General features: G+C 29.8%; 2 protein-coding genes across 2 annotated transcripts; both read left to right on the top strand.

Moving 5' to 3' along the window:
• The first annotated feature begins 5,018 nt into the window (after positions 1 to 5,018).
• LOC130666765 (uncharacterized) lies at positions 5,019 to 7,162 on the top strand. Its single transcript, XM_057468019.1, has 7 exons — positions 5,019 to 5,134; positions 5,280 to 5,429; positions 5,491 to 5,675; positions 5,777 to 5,991; positions 6,054 to 6,274; positions 6,429 to 6,567; positions 6,640 to 7,162. The coding sequence occupies exons 3-7, from the start codon at positions 5,583 to 5,585 to the stop codon at positions 6,977 to 6,979; spliced, it is 1,008 nt and encodes a 335-aa protein (XP_057324002.1). The 5' UTR covers positions 5,019 to 5,134; positions 5,280 to 5,429; positions 5,491 to 5,582; the 3' UTR covers positions 6,980 to 7,162.
• Positions 7,163 to 17,870: 10,708 nt separating this feature from the next.
• LOC130666731 (uncharacterized) lies at positions 17,871 to 20,532 on the top strand. Its single transcript, XM_057467966.1, has 8 exons — positions 17,871 to 17,889; positions 18,416 to 18,557; positions 18,703 to 18,852; positions 18,914 to 19,095; positions 19,199 to 19,413; positions 19,475 to 19,695; positions 19,841 to 19,979; positions 20,052 to 20,532. Exons 2-8 carry the CDS (start codon positions 18,479 to 18,481, stop codon positions 20,407 to 20,409), a joined length of 1,344 nt encoding a protein of 447 aa, XP_057323949.1. The 5' UTR covers positions 17,871 to 17,889; positions 18,416 to 18,478; the 3' UTR covers positions 20,410 to 20,532.
• Positions 20,533 to 23,332: the final 2,800 nt, after the last annotated feature.

Here is a 23,332-nt window from a genome sequence, read left to right as displayed (position 1 = left end):
TAGAGATATAGTTTATTGATATACAGATGTATACTGTCAAGATGTCAAATTATGACTGACAGTCTCTACTCGCGCTTTTATAAAACAAGAGAAGAAGGCATTTGTTTTCTTGTTATTCAAATATTTTAAAGATTAGTTTCACATTCGTTACAATATTTTAAAATATATATATATAGTTTCAAAGGCTGGGGGTGGGGGGGAGCAAAACGAGGTACTTAGGGAAATACAAAATCTTCAGAGAAATGAGTTTTCAATTAGATTAGCAAAATTAAAATAAATTTAAAATTGACTAATTTACTCTTTAAACATGAATAAGTGAAATAAGTGAATATTAACTTATTCGAAGTGCCAATTGAACCCCTTTTTGAAATTAGTGGTTCGATTTGCACTTCGAATTAGTGAAGATTCACTTATTTTTACTAATTTATGTTTAGACAGTAGGGGTGTGCGAATACTCGAAACTTTGAATTATTCGATGCGAATTGAATCGAACAATTTGATCCGAAATTCGTCTCGAAGATTCGAAATGTTCGAATAGTTTGAAAGATTCGAATAGTTCAAAGGATTCGAAGAGTTCGAAAGATTTAAATAGTTTCAAAACTTTACCGAATCTTCTGTAAATAGGGGTGCCTGGGACACGAAGGCCTCCCTCAAAAATTAGGTAAAATTTTTTTTTTTATTTTCCGTCAAGCTATGACCTTTATAATGTTTTTATTATATTTTAGGCCAATATGTGATATGTGGGGTAAAATGGACCCCTAAAAAAAAAAAATTGAAACGAAAAAATTAACTTGACGGAAAATAAAAAAAAATTTTGTACTTAATTTTTGAGGGGGGCATTTGTATCCTAGGCTCCCCCATCTACCAAAGATTCGGTAAAGTTTCGAAACTATTCAAATCTTTCGAACTATTCGAACCTTTCGACTATTCGAATCTTTCGAACTATTCGAATCCTTCGAACTATTCGAATCTTTCGAACTATTCGAATCTTTTGAACTATTCGAATCCTTCAAACTATTCGAATCCTTCGAACTCTTCGAATCCTTCGAACTATTCGAATCTTTCGAACGATTCGAATCTTTCGGACTATGCGGTATTCTACTCGAATATTTAATCGAATCTATTCGACTTGATTCGATTCGAACAAGATTCGCACACCCCTATTAGAGAGTAATTTATTTATCAAAATATTTGTCTCTATAACGAATCAGTCTATCACTGGACGTTGTACCTTACATACATTTTTTTTTCTTAACATTATTTTCCGTCTTACGATAATTTAACATAGCAATAACGATTCAATAAATATTTATATATTTCCTGTTACTGCGACATTGGAATTTAAGTAAAAACAGTTTGTATTTAATGATTCTTTTTCAATGAATAAATAACAATAAATTATAAAAAAGATCTATTCAACACACTGTCCTTTTCTAAAGATCTATGGATGGCTTACGTCATGATTATGTTGAAATAGGGGTCGGCATATTCTATAAACTCTTACGCTTTACAGTATTTTGATGTATTTTTATACCAGACTCGAGTGTGATCTTATATATTAAACTCTTCCTAAAGTTACTTTGAAATTTGACGTCCGAATTTTAAAAAGTGTTTTATTGAGATAACATTAAAAATGAACTATCAGTATTCATATACGATGAAATGGTTTTGTTATATGATTTTACTGACTTTATTGGATATTGAAAATTTTCCTGTTGGAAAGTGTATGAATGAAGAAAACAGTGAAAATGTACCATCAACTCACGATGAATGGTATCATCTAAAGCATAATATTACTAAAAGGAGGTAAAGCATAGCATGATCAAATTATTTTTGTTCTATACGTTTAGTTGTGTAAAAATTACTGGAAGGACAACTTCTTCTTCTTTTGAAAATTTTTAATTTTTATAGCGGGAAGTTGAATAAATTAATACATTACTTCTATATTAATAAACTGATAATTAATATAGAATGTACGGAAAAATTATTTGGAATATTTATGAACTATAAACAATGAGTAAACTTGAATTACACTCCATTGGACTAAGCTTAAGCTCTTCAAGCCCATTAAAGTTATGTATTGCATTGAACTACGAAAAATAAAGAAAATGTCAAGGGGTTGGTAACTTGAAACTTTTAATTTTTGTGTACGATTATTTTTGAAAAAACGTATAGATTTGGGAAAAACTGTGTTAATAATCCTGATGAAGAGTGACAAAATCTTTATGTACTCAAAATTTATTCGCGATTTTTCGGAGTGTATAACACCCTAGTCCGTGAGGAAGATTCATAAAGGATACTCATTAAAAGGTTTAATACGATTCCTCTTGTCAATGTAACAATAGTACATTACACTCCTCGGGAAGTAAATAAAAATGGCTCAGATGACATGTTTGTTTGATCTGAGTCATTTCTTACTTTACTTCCCTAGTTGTGTGATATACTATTAGCGAATGGTGTCTAACGATTGTTATATTCACTTTTTACTTTGCTTGTAATTTACATTACGGAAAAAAATTATTCTTGTTTGTAATGCTATGGTTTCATAGCAAAGCCGGACTATATTAGCTACTTAACAGAAAATAAAAGAAGCACATGCAAAAGCAACCATGACTGTAGTAAAACTTACAATGGTTTTAATAATTTAAGATCTACTTGCTGTCAATTTCACGATGGTCATAGAAATGTTGGCAAGTGTTTATTTCAATTTTAGCAGGTGGCAACATGGTCCGGCTTTTTTATGACATCATAGCAATTCAAACGAGGACAATTTTTCCGTTTATTCTTCGCAGCTTTTGCTATGAAAGTTCAATTTGTGAAAACTTTAAAATTATGCTTTATTGTACATTAAATCTTTCAGAAATATGACAGTTATTGTTTGAATAAATTATCAGTTTATTCATTTGCTGTTTTTCCATTAGCACTTATTCATAAGCCTTTCAGAGTAATGTGTTATCGGAACAAGTAGTAGCGTATTCGTCGCTTCAAATACGGTTTTGTCGTTTGTTATAAAAAGCCAAATTAGATAACCTCACAGTTCATAAAATTTTATTACTACGTTAGTACAGTAAAGTCAAAACGGTGTAATGATATGACATTTAGCGCGCAATCGCGGTTCAGTAAAATGTATAAGCAAGGCTCGATATATTATATTTAGCGCTTTCAGCACGACTTTACAATGCTCGGAAATTGAATTTTCAAAGAAGGTGTTGCAAAAGACTATAAAACAAAATCTTTGATTATATAAATAGTATAAGTAATAAATCTTACAGTCCTAGAGAAGCAATTGACAGTTCGGAATCTACAGTTACAGCAGCCCTCTATCAACAAAGAATTAACGAAATAAACAAATGGCTTTTAGATTCTTTAAAGAATATATCGAAAGCATCAGAAGAAATTGATACTAATTATGATGAACAATTATTGCATCATTTATTCAATTATAAAACAAACCCAGTCGCAGCTACGAAAAAATATCTCGATCATATGTCCAAAGAAAACAATTATTCTGACCAATTATGTTTAATCAGCGATTGGACACGTGCTTTGGCAACAGATGGGATAAATAGCTTTGACCAAAATGTATTTTCCTTTGCAATTGAATACTACTCAAAATTACAAGTAAGATATAGACTTAATTTGTTTGTATAAAAAGTAAAAAATACTTAGGGGAGGGCTTAGCAAAGCAGGGTACTTAAGGAAATACGATGTTTTCGAGGACTCAAAGACGCTAAATCTTTTTTTTTTTTAATGATAAATAAATAAGCAAGTAAAATAAAAAATAAAAATAGAAAAAAAAACTTAAAATTTTTCACAGATCGTGCTGTAAAAAATTTCGGAATTTTTTACATTTGGAATTTATTTTTTTTTTTTTTATTTGAAATTTAATTTTTTTTTTGTTCATTATTTCTATATAAATAAATAAAATTTGTACTCCAAATTTTATTTATTTTATTTTGCCTGCGTTATTACCCTTATTATTACATGATATTGTAATTATTAGTTTTGTCATATACTGTTGTCTATGATACTGAAGGTACCCTAATAGCTACTTCAGCTTGAAATTGACTGTACTTTGACATTGAAATCGGCTGAAATTTTCTGCCTGAATTTAATGACAATTTGGCAGCAAAAGTTGGAAAGAAAAATTTGCGGTTAATCTTTGCTCAATTTAGAGGTAAATTTTTACTACGAAAAAAAGTAATTAATGTTCGTTCCTACCATTTCAGAAGGTAAGCGAATTTATAATAAACTTTTCTACAATTTCACGGTAAAAAATTACTTCACAATTGATCAAGTCAAATTAACAATAAATCGATGTAAAAATTTGCCTGAAAATTGACGAAAAATTTTTTCTAGTCAACTTTTGAAGTGAGTTTGCATTCGAATTCGTGCAGTAAATTTACGACGAATTATATAACAAGTTGCATATAAATTGTCGTTAAAAACGAGCAAATCCGAAGTTGACGGAATATTTTAATGTTTACGATCAAATTATAATAAGCATTATGAGTCGTGCACTTTTGGATTTTCCAAACTTTTTTTTGAAATTAGTGGTTCGATTTGCACTTGAAATTATTGAATATACACTTATTTTTACTAATTTATATTTAGAGAGTAAAGAAAAATGATACTTTGTATGATTATTTGATACAAAGAAAAAAAAAAATTTTAATCGTTTCTATCATAAAACAAAAGTCATTAACATTGTTCGATTTTTGAAAAGTTTAATGAAAAAATTGACAATAATGCTCAATTATATTCACAAAAGTGATTTTGAAATGTTGAAAAAGCATTTAGAAAAAACATTTTGTTTTTTCACAGAATGCCGGGAATACCCCGTTTTGCCTGCCCTACATTATCATATAAAAATTTAATCTATAAAACTATACCATTTAAAAATATTATATAAGCCGACATTTAAAGCCTAACTCTAGAAGTATTTTTCAGGTTCCGAAATAATGAAATGTGTTTTAAAATGATCATTTTCAGAAAAATAAAAATTATTGCGGTGAATCTTCAATTTATAATAAAGTATATCAACTCTATGAATCCATGTTAGCAAGCGTCAGTAAAGGATACATTATGAGTTATATGGTTTACGAATTCGAACAACGAAGCCCTGGAAATGAAGGTTGGTTACCATAATTTACATATTTTTTTTTTACGCGCATCAAACAAGAAGCCGAGGGGTGTCCCCCGATCCTGCGACAAGATATTTTTATTTTTTATTTTCTATTAGAATAGAAATAACCAAAGAATTATTTATTTTTTTCAAGGTGATTGGCGTTTTTATCAAATATATAAATTCGGTCTATATAAAGAAAAAGTTGTTCGTATGACCGCTTCAGCAAGCAGTTATTTGAATACAATCGATGAGATGAAATATAAAAAAGCACAAAATTGAGACCCGGAGAAATGGGCTGAAGGTTTGATAATTTTTAATTAACTCTGGAATGAATATATTTATTTAAGTAATTAATTATCTAGGTGTGAATTATATCCGTTTAAAAAATCACGTTTCGTATTATGAACCTAATACGAAATGGTACTGGGATCGAAATGCGGAATACTTGAAAGATATGAAGCCAGAAAAGGAATGCGACGGTACACAAGTATTTTGGAATCCTTCAGCTTTGTCAGATGGCGTCGTATACAGCTTAAACTGTCCACTTGTAAGCCAAAGTTTGTTTTATATCACGATAAATACATATACTCCCTATGAAGTTGCTTGATAATATTGAAGAATAAATAAACAAACTCGAATACATTTCAGATTTTTGTCAGTGATTATTCAGGAGATAGCAGTTGTCATCGTTTTCAGAATGATAATTTTACGAAAGCTAAAAACACATATTGGGAATCAGCATGTACTGATGGAGATAATTCAAGATTAGGACAATTATGTGCTTGCGATAAACAAGTCGATCAAGATACTAGTATACGAACACTAAGTTTAAGAGAACATTACACTGATAGTGCTGATAGTCGGTAATTAAAAATTCAAATTATTATTCGAAATGGCAAATCAAAAATTATTCTTTTTCTAATAGAGTTGTCACCGGAATACGATTCATTGTTAAAAATAATATCGTAATGATACAAATTCGAGAAGGTAAAATAGTCAATGGTATTATAGACCCCAAAACCGTTAAATGGATAGATGATGATGGGCAGCATCCTGAAATAGGTCCTGATACAGTGAAGCTCAATTATAACATACGAGCGTTTGAATTAGATGACATAGAATTGCCTGATGGACACTTAGTAACAGGTATTGTATATATTGTAAAAATTATAAATTTTCCGTACGTTAATATTCGAGTCTGTGTTCAGCATAAAAATTTTGAGGGCTCTGACTAGCTCTGTTGAGCAATTATTTTATAAATTAATAAATCATTTTCTAATCTGCATGTGTACATCAACAGGAGTCAAATTCTCAGTGCGAAATAAAACGCGAATATCATTAGCAATAAGAGGATCAGCTATGTATGATGATAAAAAAAAAACTTTTCCATCAATTCACGATCAATGGTATTATCCAACACCTGATCCAGATATAGATAGGTAATTTATTATAATTTAAAAACTTAAAACACTTCGTTTTATCAACTATACTATTATTATGACTTATTACAGGTATAATATTGATATAGAATATTTTAAAAATCCAGCTGATTCAAGTGATAAGAATCAAGAATTAAGTACGCCAGGATTGCATTACGTTGATTTATCAACATCAGTATATTCTTCAAAAGATGAAAATGTTGCAATAATACCATTTATAGATTCCCGCGAACTTATTACTAATCCGCCAATCGCTCTTGGTGGATTAGGAATATTTTTTAATAGTAAACCCGGTTATGGTGGATTTATAACGTTTAAATATATCACAGCTAAATATAATATTCGCCTTGACAGAGATCATGATCAAGCTATGAATGCTACTTTATCAGACTTGCTTAAATATTTAGAGTGAAGAAATAATTTAATAGAAATTAATTAAAATATCCTTATCAAGTCGTAATCCGGGTCAAAAAATTTGATCTGATTTTGCGTTACGGCAGAAAAAACTACATTAATTTTTTAACTTTAAAAAATTTCAGTTCTGAAAATTTACAAGGACTAAACTAGATTAAATCATGGACTTGTAATATTTTTATTTATGGGCAATATTTATAAAAAATATATTGAGTTACAGAATTGATTATGTTTTGTTTACTATTTATTTAGTGTCCTTTGTTTAAAAAGTCGACAGTTAATGAAAGTTTGACAACTTTATATTTTAGTTGTCGTGACTGAATATTTATAGTATTGAATAAAAGTAACAAAATAACTCTTAAAATGTCAAGAAATTTTGCTTATTTATTGGATAAAATCGAAAATATTTTGGCATTAGAATCCATCAAAATTCTTGTGACATCGTATTACCGAAACGCATTAGCATGTTTCAAATATCAAGAAAATTAAAATAAATTTATGAATCTATATTATTATTATGATTTATATTTGTAAGAAGTCCTGTTTTAGATCTAAGAGCGATGAAAAACAGACTAAAAATTATAGTAAATAAAGTCTGTTTTTGTCCTTAAAAACAATTGAACACAGACCATGAATTATAATGATAAAGTCTGTTTTTAGTCTAAACGCGATTTAAAACAAACTAAATATCATACGAAAATAAGTCTAATATTGGCCTAGATAAGGAATAGTACGGGCAAAAACAGATTAAATTCTTATATAAAATGAATACGATTTATAAACTTAAATTCAAGAAAAAATATTTGAATTTATCATTTATTTTAAAACAGATCAATTTTTTTGACCCGGGAAAATGTTTGAATTTATCATTTATTTTAAAACAGATCTAATTTTTTGACCCGGACAATATAGGGGAAGGGGGGGGGGGGCAAAACGGGGTACCCCCTAAATTTTATAAAAAAACATTTTATACTTTAAATGGTTTTTAAACATTCCAAAATCACTTCTGTAAATATAATTAAGCGTTACTTTGAATTTTTGTTGATAAACTTTTTGAAAAATCAATTGTCAGTTGAAAAATATCAATGACGTTTCTTTTATGATAAAAACTGTTAAAAATTATTTTTTTTCTTTTGCATCCAATAAACATGTAAAATAGAATTTTATTTCGTGTGAATTACTTACAAAAAATTTAATTTAATCAAATTCATTTGTAATCCAGAATTTTTTTTTCTACCTTCTTTAGGAGGTACCCCACTTTGCCCGCAGGAATGAAAAATTTTTTTTTTCAACGGTAACTGAAAATTTCTTTTCTTTACTTTGAAAATAATAAAAAAAAAAAAAAAAAGATTTAGCGTATTTGAGTCTTCGAAAACTTGGTATTTCCTTAAGTACCCCCTTTTGCCCCTCCCACCCCTATTACATTCAGCAGCGGGTCCAACATCAAACGAACTGAGGCTTTAGAGGCTCAGACAAATTTTCAATTTTAACTCGAGCGCTAAATAATTTTTATGATAATAAGAATATCATACAAATTAAAATCTGTCCTCAAAATAGTTTATATTTTATATTTGAAAAAAATAAATATCTATTTTCCTGAGTATCATTTTTTCCTGAATATCATTTTTAAATTATCAAAAAAGAATTAAATAATGTATTATTGGACGTTAATAAAGACTTATATACAAAATAACAAACGTCATCACTCACTGCTTTGTTTTATTTTTCTTTGTTAGCCATTATATAAGTTAATAAGAATCAAATGCCCCAAATTTTTCTAATCACGGCAATTCTATTTTAATGATTCGTTTAATTAGTCAAAAAATATTTAAACATACACTGATAGAAGTATTTATTTAAGCCAAATAAGATTTATTGATAGTTAACAAATGATTTATTAAATGAGATTTATTTGAGCCAAATAAATATTTCTTAATAGTTAATAAATGGGTTATTTAAATAGAAAGAAATGACGAATGAAGTTGATTTAGTTGGGTTATGACAAACAATTTACAGTACCATTTAATTTTAACTTTTTGAAGTAACTAATACACACAGTCATTAATTTTCATCGATTATAACAATCATTATACAAAATATATAAGAAAATGAAATATTATAATTTATAAAACAGCATTAAATTAAACGTAACGAAAGACCTAGACTAGACAGTGTACTGATAGGTAATATAAACAAAAAGTGGCGCTATAGTCAAATATCGCGGTAATGTTTACTCAATTATGAGATTTATTAACTATTAATAAATCTATATTTGAGGCAAACAAATACTTATTTCAGCTAAATAAGGTATTATTTGGCTGCAAAAAATGATATATTTGATTAAAATAAAATTTATTTAACAAACTTATATTTATTGATACTTAATAACGCTTTATTTCAAACAAATAAGGCTGAAAAACTATTTTAAATAAATGCATTTATTTATATCAAATAAATACTTCTATCAGTAGGGATACTTATCATAAGTCTTGAATATTAATATTTAAACTGTATATACTTTCTCTTGGACTAGTAGCCCTCGGAATTCCTATCTTTTACCCAGTGATCGGCGCTAAAATCCTCTCCAACCACATCTACTTGGTTTAGAGTCTGGCAGCAACTAGATAGAGGATCCAAAATGTTCGGTCAAACATTACCCCGCTTTTACTCCGCCTTTACACCGGTTACCCTGATTAAACACCGGTATTTTTAACACCGGTGAATTACTCCTCCTACATCGGTGTAATTTTATTTTAACACCGGGCGGAGTTAAAATGAGTCCATTTTTAACACCGCTCTTTTTACAGTGTAAAATTTGTCAACTTATTTAAAATGATACTTTTACGAAAGCTGAAAACACACATTGGGAATAAGCATGTACTAATGAAGATACTTCAAGACTAGAACAATTATCTGCTTGCGATAAACAAGTCGATCGAGATACTAGTATACGAACACTAAGTTTGAGAGAAAATTACACTGATAGTCCTGGTAGTCGGTAATTAAAAATTTAAATTAATTATTGGAAATGGCCAATTAAAAAATATTTTTTTTTCTAATAGCGTTGATACCGGAATACGATTTATTGTTAAAAATAATATCGTAATGATACAAATTCGAGAAGGTAAATTAGTCAATGGTATTATAGACCCCCATACCGTTAAACGGATAGATGATGAGGGCAGCATCCTGAAAAAGGTACTGATACAGTGGAGCTCAGTTATAAAATACGAGCGATTGATTTAGATGACATAGAATTGCCTGATGGGCACTTGGTAACTGTTACGTCTAACATACAACACAGTCTCTTATTTTGAGTCAAGACACTTAAGTCCTTTACTCGGGCGACGGAGACCTCGTCGTTACGGTAATGAGTATGAAATAGTAATCAGTATGAAGAATTGTTTTAAAAATAATAAACAAGCTTGAGAACTTACAGTTGATTATATGAAGTTTATTCAGATTCTGTTGTACAATTAAGTTGTTGTTGGTTGGAAGAGCGTTCAGTTATTGCCGACCGTATGAAAACCGAGGTAGAGATTCCACGTTTAAATTCTGTTTGATTAGTACCTCTAGGTTGATCGCGTGGATTATTAATATTTAAATCGTTGAGGGGTTTACAAAATAACATTTTAAAAGAGGCGAGCGAAGATGTTAAATCGCGACAGAGGCTTAGACTCGACTGGACCGAACCGAGAACAACCCGCTGGACTGAAAAACCGCGAGTTTATATAGACTAAAATCGAGGGGAAATGTCATACGCTGTGACTGCCCCCTCTGCTCTTGTAATAAAAGAAACTGCAAGTCTTATCAGCATTTAGTTTTCTTTTTGGGTCTCTGGTGACTTCTGAGCACTTCTCCGCTAGTGATTCATATCCTGTACGTACAGTAGCCAAGGATAAATAGAGATTAACTCAAGGAGAAAAAAACAGAAAAAGAAGTATAATTGATATTTAATTTATCTTTTTAATTATTTAAATTCGAGTTGTCCTTTTCATATCTCTAATTTGAATAACAGTTACTTGAAGGAATTGACATCCCTCTGAGAAGTGAGAAATTGTATAATTTGGCGTAAGAAGGTTCTGGAAACGATCACCTTGGTCAATTAAATATAGATTTGTCCTTGATGATATAAGTTATCTTGGTTTAACTTCCAAATTGATAGATGAAAGGGTGTCATCTAGGAGACACCGCTTGGTACCAAAGGTGGTAAAAGAATTGTTAGACCCCTACGAGAGTACCCAAAATAGTGGGTCCGAGGAGTAATATCGTGAAAAAGAAAAGAAGGAAAAGAGTTCTAGGTGGTAGGGCGACCACCGATCGTGGTCGGGAGCAGAAAAAGAAAAAGAGTCGTTGGTGATTAAAATGAGGGCACTTGATTGGTCAAGTAATAGCCTCATCCGTACTGGTACCACGGCACGCGTCATTGAAGCTTGACCCTTGGGTCACGGATGGAAGGGTGACACCTTGAGGAGTACTACTTATCACCAGAGGTGGTAGGGGAGTCGCTTGGTAAAATAAACAAGCGCGATGTCAGAACCGAAGGTTTAAGCTTATGAATCACTCGGCTGCGGTAATAAAGAAATAAGAAATCAAGAAATAATACTGATGTTTATTAATCTTACTCGTTGACTTGGGACTCTTGCCCCCTTTCCCCTTCTGCAAACGGAAGTGCCGACATGGAGCACACTTGCACATATCAATAGATGTATATGAATTTATTTTTCTCTTATCGAGTTATTATTCAAACTATCCTTATTTAATTTATTATATATTTTTTTAAAAGAATTTACTTGTTAAGTTATTCTTACTATTATATTATTAATAATAATGATCCTCTAATGATAAATGCAATTTGTAGTATAATAACCGTTTAAAGGCCCTTTTCTCTAGGGTTTTTGATAATCTCAATTAAGCATGCATATATATGGATATACATGTGCATGTTGAATTAACTATTATGTTATATCTTTATGAAATTGTTTTTCAGATAGTCAAGAGAACATGTGTGTGTGTTTCTTTTATGTGTATATGCAGGCACTCGGGCACTGGTTCTTATTGATATATATAGTTTCCTACCGATAGATTTAGTATATTCGTAGTATTTAATTATCAGAACCTTAGCTCAGTTGCGACTACGGTTTAGTGTTTTATTAAACGTGATGAATGTATTCATGGGGAATCGGTTTTTGTGTGAAGTGTTTTCAGAGTTTACCTCGTTAGGTGATACAAGTTATAATTGTAATTTTGATGTGTTCGCTGTGTTTGTTACTGTAATAATAATACCGTATCGTTACTCTCAATAAACAAATTACATTTGAATATAGAAGAACACACACAGCTCTCACCGCTCTAGATCTCATCGTTACGCGTATCGTCCTCCTTCCAGGAGTGGGCTACTGTGGTGACAATACCACTGCTTATGTGCCGCGATTGTTTCTTATATCGGAGTACGATGAAATTTGATATTAAGACTTCTGTGTTCTCCACTCTGGTCATAACACAATAAGCCTTAATACGCATATACATATATACAGGCATACTGTTTTAATTTATTGTGTTTTAAGTTACTTATTGTACGAATTGTCAACCAATAAAAATATATATATATATATATATATATATATATATATATATATATATATATATATATATATATGTATCTTTTATATACATAGACATATCTTTATCCGAGGGATCTCAGTATTTTTATTAGTTGTTTCTACGTTCTTTTATATTTATAAATAATTTCGTCTTTATCTCATTATCATTATTATTATTAATTTTTTTGTGATCTCTACTCTGGTCATAACAGTAACAGGTATTGTATATATTGTAAAAATTATCAATTTACCGTACATTAAATTTTTACATTAAAATGTTACATTAAATTTTTGTGGGCTATAACTAGCTCTGTTCATCAATTATTCTATAAATTAATAAATCATTTGTTAATCTGCGTGTATACATCAACAGGAGTCAAACTCATAGAGACATATGAAAAGCGCATATCATTAGCAGTAAGAGGATCCGCTATGCATAATGACAAAAAAAAAACTTTCCCATCAAATCACGATCAATGGTATTATTCAAATCTTCTTAATACGCGAAAACCTAGGTAATTTATTACAATTATAAAATTAAAAATACTCTGTATTCACTGTACTATCATTCTAACTCATATTGTTTCATGTTACAGAACGAACATTGATATAAAATATTTCAAAAATCCAGCTGATTCGAGGGATAAGAATCAAGAATTAAGTACTCCAGAATTGAATTACATTTCTCAACATCAGTATATTCTTCAAAAGATGAAAATGTTGCAATTATACCATTTTTAGATTCACGCAAACTTGTTACTAATCCACCAATCGTTCTAGGTAGATTAAGAATATTTTACAATAGTAAACCTGGTTATGGTGGATTTATAGCATTTAAGTATATGACAGCCAAATATAATATTCTCCTCGACAGAGATCATGTTCAAGCTATGAATGACACTTTATCAGACTTATTATAATGAAAAAATAATTTAATTGAAATTAATTGAAGTATTACAAATAATATATGCATGTAGGGGTTGAGGGGGGGGGGGGGGGGAGTGAGTCAAAACAGGGTACTTGAGAAAATACGAAATACTTAGAGAAAAGATCGTTCAATTTGATTAGAAAAGTTTAAGTGAATTTTAAAAATAATTAATCAATTTATTTATCAAAATATCTGTCTCTATTACGAATGAGTCCATCACCGGACGTTGTGCCTTAGATAATTAATTTTTTATTTTTTATATTATTTTCTGTCTTACGATAATTTACCATAACAATGAGGTTTTATTTAAACAGTTATATATTTCTTAGAATTATGACATTGAAATTCAAGTGAAAGTAATTTATATTCAATGAATAATGAAGATAAATTATAAAAAAGATCTATTCAACACGTTGTCCCGTTTATCTATGGATAGCTGACGTCATGATTATGTTGAAATAGGGGTCGGCATATTCTATAAACATTTGCGCTTCACAGTATTTTTATACCAGACTCGAGTGTGATCTTATGATATTTTAAACTCTTCCTGAAGTCACTTTCAATTTTGACCGACGAATTGTAAAAAGTGATTTGTCGAGACAACATCAAAAATGAATTATCAGTATTTAGATCCGATGAAATGGTTTTTTCTTATAATTTTATTAACTTTATTGGATATTAAAAATTATTCTGTCGGAAAGTGTATTAATATAGAGAATAAAGAGAATTTACCATCAACCCACCATGAATGGTATCATCTAAAGCATAATATTTCTAAAAGGAGGTAATGCATATTATAAACAAATTACTTTTTTGTTCTATACGTTTAGTTGTGTGAGAATTACTAAAAAAAAATAACTTCTCTCCTATTGAAAATTTTCAATTTTTATAGCGGGAAGTTGAAAAAAATACTACATTGCATGTATATTAATTCTCATAATTAATATTGAGTGTAATGAGAATTGATTTAAATAAATGATAAATTATAAAACATGAACACACTGAAATTACACTCCGTTGAACTAAGCTTAAGCTCTTCAAGCCCAATAAAATTTTGTATTGCATTAAACTACAAAAATTTTAAGCAAATCTCAAGTGGTTGGTAACATAAACCTTTCAATTTTGATGTACGATTATTCTTGAAAAACCGTATAGATCTGGGCAGAACTAAATGTTTATAGTCTTTATAAAGAGTGATTAAATTCTTATTTCATCCTGATTTTCCGGAATGTATAATACCCTACTCCATGAGGAGGTGTATTCTTCGCAACCCCTGCTATGAAAGTTCAATTTATCAGAAATGTAAAATTAAGATTTATTGTAAATCAAATTTTTCAGAAATACAACAGTTATATTCGAATTAATTAATAGGCCATTGATTTTGTTATTTAAATGTACTTTTTTTATTAGTACTTCTTTTTAAGCGATTCAAAGTAATGTGTGGTCACGACATATGGTAGCGTTTTCGTCAATTCTAATACAGTCTCGTCGTTAAGTATAAAAAGCGCAAAATTATTTGAACTCACAGCTTGTGAAATTTTATTGCTACGTTAATATAGCAAAGTCGAACCTGTACGTGAAATAATATTTAGCGCGTAAATGCGGTTGAATGAAATGTATAAGCAAAGCTCGATATATTATAATTGGCGCTTTCGGCACGACTTACAACGCTCGGAAATTGAACTTTCAAAGAAGGTTTCGCAAAAAAATAGAAAACAGGATCTTTGATGATATAAATACTATAAATAATAAATCTTACAGCACTAAAGCAGCAATTAGAAGTTTGGAATCTACGATTGTAACAGCCCTTTATAAACAACAAATTAACGAAGAAAATAGACGGCTTTTTGATTCTCTATGGAATATTCAAAAAATATCCGAAGAAATTGACAGTAATTATAAATACCTACCACCCTCTAAATTATACAATTTTAAAATCAACCCAGTCACAGCTACCAAAAGATATGCCAATAATACGCTCGAAGGTAACATATATTTAGACCAATTACTTAAAATCGGTCATTGGACAAGTGGTTTAGCAAAAAATGACTTAAATAGCGTTCAGGAGAATGTGTTTTCAGTAGCGATTGAATACTACTCAAGATTGCAAGTAAGATATAAACTTAATTTGTTTTTTTGTAAGGTAAAATATTTACTCTGTAAAAAATTTTTGATGTGAAAATAGTCTTTTTGTGACAGACACTTGAAATCTACGACATTTAGCGCCTATACACGGAAAGAACGAGATTGGACTGGGTACAATGTCGGATGGTACTGAGTCCCATCTGGTGTGAAAAAAATTTACACATTGGACCTGCTACAATCTACATTGTAGTGGCTACAATGTACATTTAACTCAGTCCAATCTGAGATTGTACTCAGTTCCATCCAAGATGGGGCTGCGTAACATGGGACTGAGTCGAATCCCGCGTGGTGGTGGCTACGATCTTACATTGTAGTCAGTCCAATCTATAGGATGGTAACCAGTCCTATGTTACCGATGGGACCTATTTAAATCTAACATTTATTCAGTTACCATGCTACATTTAACTGACTACAATGTAGGATGGGACTCAGTACCATCTCACATTTATAAAATTTAATGTCGTTAAAGGTTACTTTATTTGAATTTACATAGTTTTATTTTTCAGTGCAGTACAAGTGTTCATGTTCATTTGCATATTTTCATCTTTTTTAATTTATATGTGTTTATTATTAGAGTAAATTATTTTCAATTTTTATTCTTTTAATTTTTAAAAGGTAAGTTGCTAAAAGTATCGAATTTTAAACAATTTAATAACGTTATACATTATCTCAAACACTTTGTCTTCAAACTAATCATTCTTTTTTTTTATTTATTTAATTTATTTTGTATGACCCTTAAAATAATGAATGATACTGAAGTTAGCCGACGTCTAATAATTTTTGGATTTTTTTTTAAGCGAGAAATTATGAAAGAAAAAATATTTCCAAAAATTGCACTTATAGTCTTTTAAATTTTCTACATGTGCATATTTTTAGTTTTTTTTTTTTTTATTCAAATTTAATTGTTCAAAAAAAAATCAAAAATTTTTAATTGTCTGCTAAATTCAGGATCGTAAATAATTAAGCATATTTTAAATATTAAAAAAGGTTATGCACAATAAAAGTTTAAAACTTTCTCAATTTTTATTTACTAAGTATAGTTTGAATTTTTATGAATTTAATATATTAATTTGATATATTAAATTCATAAAATATATATAATATAATAATTTAATATATTAAAATCATAAAAATTCAAACTATACTTAGTATATAAAAATTGAGAAAGTTTTAAACTTTTATTGTGCATAACCTTTTTTAATATTTAAAATATGCTTAATTATTTACGATCCTGAATTTAGCAGACAATTAAAAATTTTTCGATTTTTTTTTGAACAATTAAATTTGAATAAAAAAAAAAAAAAACTAAAAATATGCACATGTAGAAAATTTAAAAGACTATAAGTGCAATTTTTGGAAATATTTTTTCTTTCATAATTTCTCGCTTAAAAAAAAATCCAAAAATTATTAGACGTCGGCTAACTTCAGTATCATTCATTATTTTAAGGGTCATACAAAATAAATTAAATAAATAAAAAAAAAGAATGATTAGTTTGAAGACAAAGTGTTTGAGATAATGTATAACGTTATTAAATTGTTTAAAATTCGATACTTTTAGCAACTTACCTTTTAAAAATTAAAAGAATAAAAATTGAAAATAATTTACTCTAATAATAAACACATATAAATTAAAAAAGATGAAAATATGCAAATGAACATGAACACTTGTACTGCACTGAAAAATAAAACTATGTAAATTCAAATAAAGTAACCTTTAACGACATTAAATTTTATAAATGTGAGATGGTACTGAGTCCCATCCTACATTGTAGTCAGTTAAATGTAGCATGGTAACTGAATAAATGTTAGATTTAAATAGGTCCCATCGGTAACATAGGACTGGTTACCATCCTATAGATTGGACTGACTACAATGTAAGATCGTAGCCACCACCACGCGGGATTCGACTCAGTCCCATGTTACGCAGCCCCATCTTGGATGGAACTGAGTACAATCTCAGATTGGACTGAGTTAAATGTACATTGTAACCACTACAATGTAGATTGTAGCAGGTCCAATGTGTAAATTTTTTTCACACCAGATGGGACTCAGTACCATCCGACATTGTACCCAGTCCAATCTCGTTCTTTCCGTGTAGCCAGCAGCCAAAAATATTAGATAAGATACAGCTGGTAAAAAAGACACCGAATCGTTCTAATAGTGACGTCATCATCGGATCAAAAAGTATTATTTGGTTACATGTGCGGTAGCAAACGACCAAAAAATATCGAAGTAACTTAACGAGCCATCGTGTGACAAAATTTATTATTATTTTAATTCGTCCACTTACCGATTTCTCTCTAATTTTCAACAAATACTCAAAAGAATCTTACCAAATAAATTAACACGGATTTATAACCTGCCATTTATGGACACTAAATGTAGTACATTTCAAATATTTGTCACAAAAACTAATGTATTTATCTAGTACAATCGAGTTTAAGACGCTCGTGTGTTGGTACCCTTACCTTCGGCTCGGGCACCAATCTTCACACTCGCGTCTTAAACACGATCGCACTCAATAGATAAACTACTATTGCGGATTTTACACAGTCTCTTTTGAGTGAATTGACGGTGTAAAGTTTTCAAAATATGCGGAAAACTACATTTACATATTAAGTTCCATTGTCGTACAAAAATTCATTCTATGAATATATACCATTTGGAAATATTATATAAGCCGACGTTTGAAGCCTAACTCTAGAAGTATTTTTCGTTCCAAAATGATGGAATGTGTTTTTAAAATGATTGTTTTCAGAACAATGGAAACTACTGCGGTAAATCATCGATTTATAATGAAGTATATCAACTTTATGAATCCATGTTAGCAAGCGTCAGTAAAGGATACGCTACGATTTATATGGCGTATGAATTCCAAAAACAAAGTCCTGGAAATACAGGTTGGATACCATAATTTACATATTTTTATTATGCACGCATAAAACAAGATAACAGAAGGTGTTTCCGGATCCCGTCAAAACATATTCTCCTTTATTGATTTCTATTCGAGTATAAATAACCAAAGAATTATTTATTTTTTACAAGACGATAGGCGATCGGCACAAAAAATTATACTAGAAGAATGTGAAGAAGCAGTTGTTCGTATGACCACTTCAGTAAGCAGTTATTTGGAGAAAATTGATAATACGATATATAAAACATCACAAGACTGTGACCCGGAAGGATGGGCTGAAGGTATGATATTTTTTAATCAATTCTGGAATAAATATACTTATTACAACAATTAATTATCTAGGTGTGAATTACATTCGTTTAAAAAATCATGTTTCGTATCATGAACCAAGTACAAAATGGTACGCTGATCGACATGCAATATTTTTAAGAAATAGGAAGCCAGAATACGAATGCAATGGTACACAAACATTTTGGAATCCGGACATTGAAGATGGTGTCATATATAGCTTAAACTGTCCACTTGTAAGCCAAAGTTTGTTTTATATTATAATAATTAAATATGTGATACCTACAAAGCTGACTGATAACGTTACAATATAAGTAAATAATCACGAATACATTTTAGATTTTTGTCAGTAATTATTCAGGGAATAGCAGTTGTCATCACTTTCAGAATGATGGTTTTACAAAACCTAAGAATATAGATTGGGTATCAACATGTACTTCTGGAGATAATTCGAAATTAGAACAATTATGTGCTTGCGATAAACAAGTCGACCAAGATACAAGTATACGAACAATAAGCTTAAGAGAACATTACACTGATAGTGCTGATAATCGGTAATAAAAAATTCAAATTATTATTCGAAATGGCCAATTAAAAAATTTTTTTTTCTAATAGAGTTGTTACCGGAATACGATTTATTGTTAAAAATAATATCGTAATGATACGAATTCGAGAAGGTCAATTAGTCAATGGTATTATAGACCCCCAAACCGTTAAATGGATAGATGATGATGGGCGGCATCCTGAAATTGGTCCTGATACAGTGAAGCTCAGTTATAATATACGAGCGTTTGAATTAGATGACATAGAATTGCCTGATGGGCACTTGGTAACAGGTATTGTATACATTATAAATTTTCCGTACATTAATATTCGAGTTTGTGTTCAGCATAAAAATTCTGAGGGCTCTGATTAGCTCTGTTGAGCAATTATTTTATAAATTTATAAATCATTTGTTAATCTGTATGTGTACATCAACAGGAGTCAAATTCTTAGTGAGAAATAAAACGCGCATATCATTAGCAGTAAGAGGATCAGCTATGTATGATGATAAAAAAAAAACTTTCCCATCAATTCACGATCAATGGTACTATCCAACACCTGATCCAGATAGAACTAGGTAATTAATTATAATTTTAAAATTAACAACATTATGTTTCATGTACTGTACTATCATTATAACTCATTACAGGTATAATATTGATATAAAATATTCAAAAAATCCAGCTAGTTTATATGAACAGTTGCCACAATTAAGTACTCCAGGATTGAATTACGTTGATCTCTCAACTTCAGTGTTTTCTAGAAAAGATAGAAATGTTGCAATTATACCGTTCATAGATTCGCGAGAACTTGTTACGAATCCACCCATCGCTCTAGGTGGATTAGGAATATTTTATAAAAGTAAACCCGGCTATGGTGGATTTATAGCGTTTAAGTATATAACAGCTAATTATAATATTCGCCTTGACAGAGATCATGCTCAAGCTATAAATGCTACTTTACTAGACTTATTTGAAGATTTAGAAAGATCGATAAATAATTTTTAATTGAATTTAATTAAAATATTGTAGTAACTTGTAACTTATAATTAATATCACTTATACACTACAATCATAACACATTTAAATTAGAACTAACAACACCACAATTACAAGCACAAACGAAAGGCAAGAGAGATATAGTTTATCGATATACAGTAGTATGCTGTTAAGATGTCAAATTATGACTGACAGACTCTACTCGCGCTTCTATAAAACAAGAGAAGAAGGCATTCGTTTTCTAGTTATTCAAATATTTTAAAAATCAGTTTCACATTCGTTACAATATTTAAAAATATATAAATATATTTAGAGGCTAGGGGGGGGGGGGGGCAACACGGGGTACTTAAGGAATTACAAAATCATCCGAGAAATGAGTTTTCAATTAGATTAGCAAAATTAAAATAAATTTAAAATTGACTAATTTACTCTTCAAACATGAATAAGTGAAATAAGTGAATATTCACTAACTCGAAGTGCCAATCGAACCACTTTTTGGAATTAGTGGTTCGATGTGCACTTTGAAATAGTGAATATTAACTTATTCGAAGTGCCAATCGAACCCTTTCTTGAAATTATCGGTTCGATTTGCACTTCGAATTAGTGAATATTCACTTATTTTTACTAATTCATGTTTAGAGAGTAATTTATTTATCAAAATATTTGTCTCTATAAAGAATCAGTCTATTACTGGACGTTGTTGTACCTTATATACATTGCTCTTTTTTGACATTATTTTCCGTCTTACGATAATTTAACATAACAATAACGATTTATTGAATAGTTTTATATTTCCTGTTATTGCGATATTGGAATTTAAGTAAAAACAATTTGTATTTAATGATTCTTTTTCAATGAATAAATAAAAATCAATTATAAAAAAGATCTATTCAACACACTGTTCTTTTCTAAATATCTATGGATGGCTGACGTCATGATTATGTTGAAATAGGGGTTGGCATATTCTATAAACTCTTACGCTTTACAGTATTTTGATGTATTTTTTTACCAGACTCGAGTGTGATCTTATATATTAAACTCTCCCTAAAGTTACTTTAAAATTTGACGTCCGTATTTTAAAAAGTGTTTTATTGAGATAACATTAAAAATGAACTAACAGTATTCATATGCGATTGAATGGTTTTGTCTTATGATTTTACTGACTTTATTGGATATTAAATATTTTTCCGTTGGAAAGTGTATGAATGATGAATACAGTGAAAATGTACCGTCAACTCACGATGAATGGTATCATCTAAAGCATAATATTACTAAAAGAAGGGAAAGCATAGCATGATCAATTTATTTTTGTTCTATACGTTTAGTTGTGTAAGAATTACTGGAAGGACAACTTCTTTTTTTTCTATATTAATAAACTGATAAAACATTTTTTCTATATTAATAAACTGATAATTAATATAGAATGTACGGAAAAATTATTTGGAATATTCATGAATTATAAACAACGAGTAAACTTGAATTACACTCCATTGAACTAAGTTTAAGCTCTTCAAGCCCATTAAAGTTATGTATTGCATTGAACTACGAAAAATAAAGAAAATCTCAAAGGGTTGGTAACTTGAAATTTTTAATTTTTGTGTACGGTTCTTCTTGAACAAAAGTATAGATTTGGGAAGAACTAAGTGTTAATAATCCTGATGAAGAGTGATAAAATCTTTATGTACTCAAAATTTATTTGCGATTTTTTGGAGTGTATAACACCCTAGTCCATAACGAAGATTCATACACGGAGAAAAAAATATTGTTCTGAGAAGTATACTGTATAGTTACAGTAACTATACGAAAAAGTTATTTACTAGATTATTACTGCAACGATCTACTGTATCGTTCTGACAGCTAAACCGTATCGTTCTGAGCCCTATCAGACGTCATGTGCGTTGCAAATGATATAAGACGTTTAAAAATCTTTATCATTAATAGATAAATAATAAATAAATAATTCTGATTAAATAAAATAATTCATTTATTAAGCATCTGTTAGCAACAATTATAGCCGATACACAAAAAAGGCGCTAAAATGGATGCTCAAATAGGTTAGGTAGTGCCGTGTAAGCTTGTGACTACGGGCAGCCGTTTAGGGCACACAGCTATCTAATAGATAGTTACAGGAACGATACGGTATTGTTACCATAAGTATACATATTGTTGTGGTAGCGATCTATGAATTGCTATACTTTAGATCATTCGAGGAACAATATTTTTTTCTCCGTGTAAGAGATACTCATTGAAAAGCTTAATAGGATTCCTCTTTTCGATGTAACAAAATTTTTTAGCGAATGGTGTCTCACGATTGTCATTTTCACTTCTTACTTTGCTTGTAATATACATTACGGAAAAAAATTATTCTTGTTTGTAATGCTATGGTTTCATAGCGAAGCCGGACTATATTAGCTACTTAACAGAAAATAAAAGAAGCAAATGCAAAAGCAACCATGACTGTAATAAAACTTGCAATGGTTTTAATAACTTGAGATCTAATTGCTGTTAATTTTACGATGGTCATAGAAATGTTGGCATGTATTTATTTCAATTTAGCAGGTGGCAACATGGTCTGACTTTTTTATTACACCATAGCAATTCAAACGAGGACAATTTTTCCGTGTATTCTTCGCAGCTTTTGCTATACGAGCATTTGAATTGGATGACATAGAATTGCCTGATGGACACTTGGTAACAGGTATTATATAAATGATCAAAATTATCAACTTTCGTACATTAATATTTGAGTCTGTGTCTGACACATAAATTTTTTGGGCTATGACTAGCTCTTTCGAGCAATTATTTTATAAATTAATAAATCATTTTTTAATCTGCATGTGTACATCAACAGGAGTCAAATTCTTAGTGAGAAATAAAACGCGCATATCATCAGCAGTAAGAGGATCAGTTATGTATGATAAAAAAAAAACTT

Source organism: Microplitis mediator, chromosome 4, assembly GCF_029852145.1.
Source record: "Microplitis mediator isolate UGA2020A chromosome 4, iyMicMedi2.1, whole genome shotgun sequence".
Lineage (NCBI taxonomy): Eukaryota > Metazoa > Arthropoda > Insecta > Hymenoptera > Braconidae > Microplitis > Microplitis mediator.
Note: the sequence above shows the minus strand (reverse complement) of the source record. Positions and strands in the feature narration are given on the sequence as shown.

Coding starts and splice junctions, on each gene's coding strand:
- LOC130666765 (XM_057468019.1), top strand. CDS start 5,583: ATGAAGCCAGAAAAGGAATGCGACGGTACACAAGTATTTTGGAATCCT. Junction 5,676..5,776: donor ACAGCTTAAACTGTCCACTT/GTAAGCCAAAGT, acceptor AATACATTTCAG/ATTTTTGTCAGTGATTATTC. Junction 6,275..6,428: donor TGATGGACACTTAGTAACAG/GTATTGTATATA, acceptor GTACATCAACAG/GAGTCAAATTCTCAGTGCGA.
- LOC130666731 (XM_057467966.1), top strand. CDS start 18,479: ATGTTAGCAAGCGTCAGTAAAGGATACGCTACGATTTATATGGCGTAT. Junction 18,853..18,913: donor CCCGGAAGGATGGGCTGAAG/GTATGATATTTT, acceptor TTAATTATCTAG/GTGTGAATTACATTCGTTTA. Junction 19,696..19,840: donor TGATGGGCACTTGGTAACAG/GTATTGTATACA, acceptor GTACATCAACAG/GAGTCAAATTCTTAGTGAGA.